At 32.3% G+C, this 10,338-nt stretch overlaps 1 protein-coding gene across 2 annotated transcripts; it reads right to left on the bottom strand.

The window, feature by feature from the left end:
- Positions 1–750: 750 nt before the first annotated feature.
- Positions 751–2,272, bottom strand: LOC143572653 (copper transport protein ATX1-like). 2 transcript variants are annotated; one of them, XM_077057746.1, is made up of 3 exons: positions 2,154–2,272; positions 1,154–1,229; positions 751–1,051 (listed from the first exon to the last, which is right to left on the bottom strand). In XM_077057746.1, the coding sequence occupies exons 1-3, from the start codon at positions 2,160–2,162 to the stop codon at positions 906–908; spliced, it is 231 nt and encodes a 76-aa protein (XP_076913861.1). In that variant the 5' UTR covers positions 2,163–2,272; the 3' UTR covers positions 751–905. The 2 variants fall into 2 exon arrangements, with proteins under 2 accessions (XP_076913861.1, XP_076913860.1); XM_077057745.1 differs by lacking the exon at positions 2,154–2,272 and having other exon boundaries at positions 1,154–1,256.
- Between the last annotated feature and the right edge of the window lie 8,066 nt (positions 2,273–10,338).

Here is a 10,338-nt window from a genome sequence, read left to right as displayed (position 1 = left end):
TCAGTTTTTACTAGGGTGTTCATGAATTAGTTTTAGTCGGTTTTGGGTTCAAACCAAATCAAAACCATAATTTTGGTTCTTCGGTCAGGGAAGTTGTTGGTTTAGGTTTTAGGTTAGTCATCGGTTATAGGTAGGTTTTTCAGGACTCTGGTTTACACTATCAATCAATAGATAGTGCTTATACACCCAAATCACTCAGAGCTTAAAAATGAAATAAAAGTTACGTGAACTTACCACAAAGGTGAAAACGAGTTTGTTTATTAACTACTCGAGATTGGCTCGTTAAAATCCTGAATCGAACCTTGTTTAAACGAGCTCAATCTAAACCTAAACAAGTCTTCCATTATATAACTTTTACAAATAATTCACCAAAAAAATAATAGCAAGTTTGTTTAGGCTTGCAGGCCTATCAAAGCTCGATAAGCGAAACTTGAGGTTGTGCTCGTTTATTAAAGCTCATTTAATAGACAAGCTATAACACGGTGCATCAAGCTTGACTAAGCTCGCAAATCTAAACCTAAACAAGTCTTCCATTATATAACTTTTACAAATAATTCACCAAAAAATAATAGCAAGTTTGTTTAGGCTTGCAGGCCTATCAAAGCTCGATAAGCGAAACTTGAGGTTGTGCTCATTTATTAAAAAATATCCAACAGAGGCTCGGGCTCATGCTCGTGAAGCCTGGTTCGGTTCTAGCCTTTAGCGAGCCAATCCCGACAGCTCACAAGCAGTTTGGGTTGAAACGAATAAAACAAATCAAACAACGCAATTATGTGATGTTCTAGCGCTTATTCAAAATACCAAATGTCACATTCATAAGAAAGTTTTAGCTTTACAGAAATCACGAAAAACACAATCTATAGAACATAGAACCATGTTCCAAAAACCATTAATACACACATACATTAAGCAGTAGCTGATGCTCCTTCAGCTGGCCAGAACTCGGTTTTCTTTCCGGTCTTGGAAACCGTCTGCAGAACTGCATCGGGTTGCACGTTACCCTTCACAGTCACCTTTTGTTGCTCCAGATCAACATCAAAAGTTTCAACACCTGAATAAATAAACAAATAAATAAAAACTTGAATAAACTATTTTATGTTGGAAAGTTTGATTGTTGTTCAAAAGCGAATAAAAAGATAAAAAAAAAACAAACCTTCCATTTTGCCAAGAACCCTCTTCACGGCTCCAACACAGCCGCCACATGACATGCCAACCTTAAGAACAACGGTCTGCATATCCATCGATATAAATTTGTAAGTTATTAAGCAAATAGTCATATATATTACAGTTAAGATAATACATCAACAATGCAAATAGTAAATAATTTGAATTATTATTTAATAGATGCCGAATGTGAAACTTATAAAAGATTAAGGCTGTAGACGAACCAAACCGAACCGAACAAAGCCTTGTTTGTGTTTGTTCTTTAAGCTCTGAACTAGTTCACAAACACTAACCAAACGAAATTTCATGTTGGTGTTCGTTCATTAAGAGAATAGATTTATTCTTGTTCATTCGTTAAATTTCTAACCGAACACAAACAAACACATGACAGTTTGAAAATTAAAAACAACATCATGAATCCCAAACAATAGAAACAACCATCCAAACAATAAACCAAGTTGAAACAAAATTTAAATATATAAAAAAATCTTTAATGAACCAGGTAAACAAACGGACATAAATAAACATAAACGAACAAACGTTCACAAACACACTAACAAACACAACTGAAGGAACAACACCTTTATTCATGTTCGTTCATTTAATTAATCGAACAGAGTTCCTTGTTTATGTTTATTCCTTTAGTAAATGAACAAACTTTCCGCCAAACAGTTCACGAACTGTCGGGTTTGTTTACAGCCCAATAAAACCCAACTAACCTAAAACTCTATGACCCATTTGGATAATGATAAACACTAGGAATCAAGTACATGTACATAATTATATATTTTATAAACTCAATCCTCTAAACCTTTGGCCAATGATATGATTACTTTGACCAGAAAAAAGTCAACAAAGACGAATGTAAAATCGGAAGAAATCAAAACGAGTTTCAGGTCGATCGAAACCGGAAACAAACGATCATGATCAGATTGAACCGATCCAAACCCTAATTTCAATAGAGAAGATAGATAAAGAGATGTATGTACCTGCGACATAATTGATTGAATTCAAGAAATTGGGTTTTGATTTTTAATAATAATAATAATAATAATAATAATAAAGATGATGAATGGATTGATTGATTTGAGTTGGGTGGATATGATGGTGTTTATATATATATTTATAAAGGGAACAAAAGATTAATAATAATATTAAAGAAAGATATGAAAGGAGAATGCGTTGGTCGTCACCGATCACGTTATTTCGTTGACTTCTTCTTCTTTCCCTTAAAAGAGTCTAGATGGTTTCATCTGTCAAATGTCAATTTTAAGCTAACTTACAATTTTATTATTATTATTATTATTATTATTATTTATTAAAGGAATATTGAATTTTAATAATCCTATTCATTTTATCGTCACTGGCGATCCCAAATTCAAAAAAGTTGGTCTCCACTGGTCCCCCGTTAAAATTGACTTAACGACGTTATAGTTTTTTCTGAATTTCAAATCAATGTTTTAGGGCTTTTGATCGTTAGGAGGATACGAGTCGATTGGTGTAAAACTTAGTTCAAAACAGTACTTCAACCAAACATACACAAGTGTATGTCCTTCCAACTGGGCAAATACATAATTTTCAGCAATAATAACTCCTTGAGACTTTTCATTAAAAACCCTCTTTTAAGCTTCTACAAAGCTTGAACTGAATAGTCTTATCATATCTCAACACCATTAAACAATACTTTAATTCGGGTGTTTGAACTTACAATTAACCAAAATCAAGTCGTTTGGATCATTGTTTGGAGCTAAGTTTTATACCATTCGACTCATATCTTCCTTCTGATTAATAGCCCTAAAAAGTTAGTTTGAAATTCGGGAAAAAGTATAACGTCGTTAAGTCCTTTTTAACGGGGGACCATTGGGGGGCAATTTTTTTGAATTTGGAACCGCCAGTGACGATAAAATGAATAAGGATTATTATTGGCCAATATCATTCAATAAAGATTATTAAAATCCAATTTTCCTTTATTAAATAGTTTAACAACTAATCACGTTACATGTTTGATAAGTTTCATTTGGTTGGTAAAATTTACGTTGTAAAACTTTGGTTGGAATTTAATTCGGTAGTTTAAGGATTTCTGTGTTAAACGCAAGTTTGACTACTTGGCATCTCTACTTACGTATATGATTGAAATATATGATTATGGTTGTATATATTATATCGTGTGTTACTACTCGTCTAATGTTAAATATACCAATTAGTTTATTAAAAATTGTCAATTGTGGTTTCTAAATACATTCTTTTTCTTACTGTCTTATGATTATTCTTTTTATGTTTTTAACAACTATACCAAATTAAAAAGATAAATTTTATGCATATCTTTATTAAAAGGTTTATAATATCAAAAATATAAAAAATTAATTATGATATATTCCGAAAGATAATGTCAATGCTTAATATCACAAAACAAATAGCCATTTACTAGACCATTAATGGGGTTACTGATATTAGACCATTAATGGGGTTGGATTTGATGGGCAATAGTTAGTGATTATTTTTCATTTGACCGATTTTTTGTGATAGTTCATAGTTCTTCAAAAACCAACTTTCACTAAAGTCAATCTTTTATAAAAAAGAACATATTGGATAAATTGAAAATATATTAAGAAAGCTCGGTTCGATACATAAGTTCTAGAAACAATACACCATGATTTTAAAAATCAAACAGGCCGGCAAGACCGGTTAAAATCTGATAAACTAACTAATAAAGGGGATCTACGAAATAGCACGTTTTATTAATGGAAACAATTAATTTGTTATTTGTATTTGAAGGAGAGTCACCAAATCTACCAAACCTTAACGGTTAAACAACTTAAAATTTTTGTTGGCTCGTATGAAAATCAAATCTGTACTGGTTATTTGTGTAGTACATATGTACTTTCATAGTTTCATTATCCAAATATATTTGTAAGTTAATTTGCATATAATAAAGATACAAACAAAAAAAAATATACTTGCATAACTTTAAATATATATAGACGAGTAATATATAAATTTTATAGGAAGACAAATATAATCAGAAAATTTCCATTAGATGAAGAAAATGATCCAGTTACAATAAAGAGGTGGATAAACGAGATGGATAAGCTGTCACCCATTTTAAATGGCAAACTCAATCATACTGAAAACAAAGTTATAGTTCTTTGGCGTCGATAAGTTAAACTCAGTTAAAAAAACGTAATACCTTCGGGGATAAGGGACCTAAATGTATCAAACACAAAAGGAATGAAGACGTGTAGATTCGACACTTGTTTTCTCATGCTTAGCAATTTTTTCTGATTACGCCTTCAACATAATCTGCCTAACAACAAACCTGGTATCACTAAGCCCAATAAGGGGGATACACCAGTAAGGTCAATACAAGCGTGCTTCCCCCTAACCATGCAAACACAAGAACGTTTGTTGGCCGTAGAGTAGACCTCCCTTCAAGGGGATTCGACAAGAAATTTATAGGAGCTTCTTTTTTTGCCGAGATCCCCACTCGTTTCAACACATCATAAATGACATCTCTAATAAAATCATGTCTATATGTAACATCCTAAAATTTGAATAATAATATTTTATATTTATTGTTATGATGGAAAGTTACTTGAGTTAATAAATAAATTGTAGAATAGTAAAGATGGTAAGATAAGTAGATAAATTAGATGGAGGTAATTATTGACCAAAAAAGAAAGATGGGCCTTAGGTTCATGGGCTTAAGAGGGTATAAATACCCCTTAAACCCTAATCCTTTCCATTTCCATCCATATTTTCCATCTTATTCTCTCCATACCTTAAAACACACACATATACTCTTCCTCTTACGGCCGCAAACAAGAGAAGGAGATCCGAGACCAAAACAAGCTAGAATCTTGATAAATCTTGAACAATCAAGCAAGATACAAGATCATAGTTCATAAACAAGCTAATCCGTAGCCTAGAAACGTCCAAAGGTATGTTCTTTATGATTAAAGGTTATGTTTTTATGCACGGCTTGCTATGAAACTTGACCCTAGAGTAGATCGGGTCTAAATGCTTCATAAAAATGCAAACTTGATGATTAGAATGAACTTAATAGACCTATGGCAATATACGGCTCATAGATAAACCCTAGATCTAGCTTATAACGTTTTAACCCTATAAAGGTTTAAGCTTTATGTCTAAAACGGGTTAGATCTTGTAGCCATGGTGATAATGGGTGTATAACAGCTGAAATGGTGGAGAAAAGTGGTTAAGTTCATGGCATAAACCATAAAAATGGTTAACTGGGCTAAGGAAAGAAACGATAAGATAGAAAAATGAGCTGAAACATTTGACTGGAGAGTTTTCGGTCAAACCTGAGGGTTTTCGGTCAACCGGGGTTCTCGGTCATGAGTTCTCGGAGAGTTCTCGGTCACGAGTTCTCGGTCATGAGTTCTCGGTGGGTTCTCGGTCAAATGGGTTCTCTGTTTTGAGTTCTCGGCCACAGTTCTGTTGAGCCTTGGGCCTGAACCCAAATTTGGGCCAGATGATGGATATTTGGACCTGATTTAAATAAGCCAAGTTTAGAAAATAATTTAGAATCCTAATGGAGAATGTGTTAAGACAACTAATGAAAATAAAATTTTTCCAAGCTGACCTAGCAGCTTAACCCCAGCCAGGGGCTCTACTCCTTGGACCCCGCTAGGGGCTGCCGTCCCTAGAACCCCGCTTCCAGGGGCGCTGCCCCTGGACCCCCGTTCGTTGCGGGTTATATAAATATGGAAATACAATATGAGTAGTAGTAGTTAATTGATACGTGTAAGTATTATACAGTTAGCCGTGCACAGCTCAAGAAGGGGATAACGATTAACGGAGAGCGTAACAGGATTCAGGTGAGTTTCTAGCCCCATTTCCTTGTTATGTTTTCGGGGCTGTGTGCATACTCGATATGAATGTTAATACACTTACCTTAAATGGTAAGTGTATGTCTTAATGACAATTGTGATAGTTATGTATGTATGCTTGACAGTACGTGAACGACCTTCGGGTATTGCACGTATTGTTAAGGCAAGTATAGTGTAGTATGTATAATATGTGTATGTGAATAAGGGAGTATGTACGAGTATATTGTGTATGGTATTAAATGTATGGATATGATAATGAAATGTAAGGTAAAGTTAAAGGGTTGCATACCCTAATAATATATGCGAAGGTTAAAGGGTTGCATACCCTAATAATATATGCGAAGGATAAAGGGTTGCATACCATAATAATATATGCGAAGGTTAAAGGGTTGCATACCCTAATAATATATGCGAAGGTTAAAGGGTTGCATACCCTGATAATATATGCGAAGGTTATAGGACGTAATGCTCTTTAAAAAGGTAAGTTTATGAATGAAAGTGCGAAGGTAAGTAAGTATAATGTAAACGAAAGTATGAAAGCATGTAGTTATGAATGTATTGTATGTTGTGTGATTAACTAGAACTCACTCAGCATAGCTGACTTTTAGTATGCACGCAGGTGAGTAGAATGAGGCAGCTCGCTTGAGGGGACACGTGGCATTGAATAAAAGGCTGGCATCGGAAGGCTCGAGACGTTTAAGTTTAAATTTTTTGTTTATTTTGAAAGACAGGATGTTGTTTTAAGACAAGATATGGTTCGTGATGAAATGTTTTATGAAAGTTTTAATATTCCGCGAATGTTTTAATTAACCCTGATGTTTAGAACTGCGTTTATGAGTAAATACAACATCAAAGTAGGGCTACAGGTAACAGGGCCTTACACTATATGTAACGAAGCTCCTTGCAATGAACGGAAATGTACTGTTGTGGACTAGCAAGGAATACAACACGTGTATGACTATCAAAATTGATAACTCGATACCTACCATACTCAAAATATTCCCACTTTTAACCCAACGCGATTGGAAGTGGAGGGCGTCACCCCAATAGATCTACTAATATTTCTATGCCCTTATTAATTCGGTTAACAGTTATTTAACCAATTACTGACTCATCCCACTTTTTACACGGTTTGTAAAATATAATGATTTATAAAAATTTCAATAAAATCAGTAGAAAGAATATGCTTTTCCCCCAAAACATAATAACAATATCTCGAAGGGATCGATAGAGAAACTCACGGTTGAAGCTTTTCGTTCCAAAAACTGTGTGCCCTATATTAGTACACGTTTTGTTAATAAAACTTGGTTTGAGTTTTAGTTTGTAAAAGTATTTTATTTGTTAATCCTTGTCTAATGTCAACACAAGCACATAAGCAAGTAAATTCCTATCAAGTTAACGAATACGTATAGTTCAGGTTTTGTTAACTATTGTCTTAATAACTAAATTAATTACTAAATAAATTAAATATATACATATAATAAAATATAAAAGTTTCAGCTGCTGGAAAGTTTTAAAAAAATATTAATTTATTAATTTTAATGGATCTTGTCGGTTTTATCGGTTTTTGTCGGTTTCATGTTTAAAAACGAACCGTTCGATTTTTCGTATAAAATATAAATTTTAAGTCTTGGAAAACACTTGTTACATATATATTAGTTAATTTTTAGGAGTTATTTTACAAAAAAACCATGTTATTTTTTATTTTAGTTAATATTTTCTTAAAATAGCAACTTTTAACCTTTTCGCGTAGGTTTTCGCGACACGAACCGTTTATGACTAAGTTTTGTTATCTTGTCCTTTTATCATATATATTAACTTATGTTATATATGATTATTTTGCAACTTTAGGGGCTGTTCTAAAACAGTCCCTAATCGTTGTGTCGGTTTACGTTTAAAAGCCGATTTTTGGACCGTTAAAGTTACCGACAAGTATAATAAACCAAGTAAGTTCACACCAATAATCCTATGAACTAAATATACACATTATAATATATAATTCACTCTTATTTCCATATTTTATCACATAATTTCACATAACACATTTAAATCAATTTTAAGTTCTTAATTCATAACTTAAGTTTACTAATAATGACAATAATCAAACTTATCATTTCATATATGAACAAACATCATTATAATACTTAAAACTCCATATTCAAATAGTCATCGTGGTCCTCACAACAAGCCAAATTTACACTTTTCAACTATATTCTTTATTCATATTTAGAATGTTCTAAAATGTATGTTTAATCATGTATGTTCTTTTAAAAATCAATCCAACAATCATATGATCATTCCTATCATCATCAAATCATCAAATCATATCATCATCTATGCAAAAATTCAAGGATTTCATTATTAACTAATCAACCTTTTGAATTTTATAAGTGTTTAATCAACAAAGTTTCCTATTATAATAACTTTTAATCTTTAATAATTCTATCTAATTCAATCTTTTAATCATGATTATGTATGAATCTTGCTTATCTCATTCAACTAGTTTGACATAGTTTTATACATCCAGTTGTTCAATTTGGATTTTGATTCTTCCATTATTTAAGTTTTCAAAGTTTCTATTTCTAGCAAGTAAGTAACAGTTTATCCATATGATAATCCAATGTATACTTTAACAATGTATTCTATCCTAATTCAAGTTATGGTGTGCAAATTAACTGTCATAACCGTTAACCGAACCTTAACCGACATAACCGAACTGATTTTAACCGATAACCGACATAACTAGTGGTCGGTTTAATAAATTTCTGAAAACCGCCAAATACGGGTCAGTTTTGGTTAAAGATAATTCCAAGTCCGTCATAACCGAACCACCCCATTTACAAGATTCTCAGCTGTATGGAGTATGATTAGAAGACGATGTTGATAACTTGGAAAAAGTTAAAGAAGGTAATGAACTAATAACGCTCTAATTTTTTAATTATATGATTAATTTTACTAAAAAATAATTCATTTATCGTTTGTTTGAATATATATTATTCATATCATGGATTATATATTTTGTTGAACTAGGTTATGTCATTTTTTTAGGTAATATTTAGTACCAAAATTTTAGGCTCAATTACATTGTTTTGGTCACGGTTAACCGACCCATAATCGACTCGCTATAACCTTCAGAACTGATTAACCGAAACCGCCATAACGGATCGGTTATGGTTATGGTTATGTATTAACCGACATATTGGTTATGGTTATGGGTTTGGCCTAAAACCGCTCCAAACCGACCCATGCACACCCCTAATTCAAGTAAGTAACTCATTATCTATCAAAAACATATATGCTAAGTATTCACAGCATAATCAAATATTCAATTATTTATTAAACAAAGTTTTCTTATTTGGCAATCTAACAATTTCAACAATATTCAAGTATTGTCTTTCAAGTTAATAGTTCTATGAGCATACATCATATTCTCAATATTAATTAATATCAATCTATATCACTTTCTAATTTTATTAATTCAACAAAATCTTCAACTATTTATTTAACAAAGTTTCCTTATTTGGCAATCTAACAATTTCAACTATCTTCAAGTATTGCCTTTCAAGTTAATAGTTCTATGATTCAACTAGCATATATCATATTTTCAATATCAATCCATATCACTTCTAATTTTATTAATCATCAAAATCATCAAATAATCCAAGTAATTCAAAAATCCCCAAATTGCAAAATATGAATAAGTTCTTGCCAATTTCAATTTCAACACTAGCAATTCAATAGATTATACTCAAACCATTAATCCTATTGATCATTAACTAACCAAAATTTATCCTAACATCAGACTCAAACATCAAATTCATCTATGATTTCTCCTAAATATCAAATATTCTAACAACACTACTAATCAATCTTAACAATCCAAATATGACCTTCAAGATGAATGTATGCATGTATGAGTGGGTTCAATACTTCCACATACACACACACGGCTTATATACACACACACACACAATCATTCACAATTTCCAATCTTTAAGATCAATCTCAACTCAAGAACACCTAATCTAATCTATATAACCATAGAAATTAACTCATAATCATAACTTACTTGAGTTTTGTAGATCCTAGGATGAAGATGAGAATGTGGTGGTTGTGTGTGTGGTCCTTCCTCTAATCCTCCTTCATAGTTGCTAATCACCATTTGATCTTGATCTTACTTGAATATGAGTGTGTGTGTGTGTGTATGATTTGAATTTTGAATGTGATGTGAATGTGCTTGTGTGTGTGTGCCGTAATACAAAGAGAAAGAGGAGGGAGATAGGTTGGGTGAGTGTGATAATAGGGGTTATGTGGGCTAATTAGT

The sequence above is a fragment of the Bidens hawaiensis genome, unplaced genomic scaffold, assembly GCF_021521415.1.
Source record: "Bidens hawaiensis isolate Kalapana, Puna unplaced genomic scaffold, B.hawaiensis_p1.1 tig00025984_1, whole genome shotgun sequence".
NCBI lineage: Eukaryota > Viridiplantae > Streptophyta > Magnoliopsida > Asterales > Asteraceae > Bidens > Bidens hawaiensis.
This window is presented reverse-complemented; position numbering and strand designations above follow the sequence as displayed.

Coding starts and splice junctions, on each gene's coding strand:
- LOC143572653 (XM_077057745.1), bottom strand. CDS start 1,241: ATGGATATGCAGACCGTTGTTCTTAAGGTTGGCATGTCATGTGGCGGC. Junction 1,052..1,153: donor GGTTCTTGGCAAAATGGAAG/GTTTGTTTTTTT, acceptor TTATTTATTCAG/GTGTTGAAACTTTTGATGTT.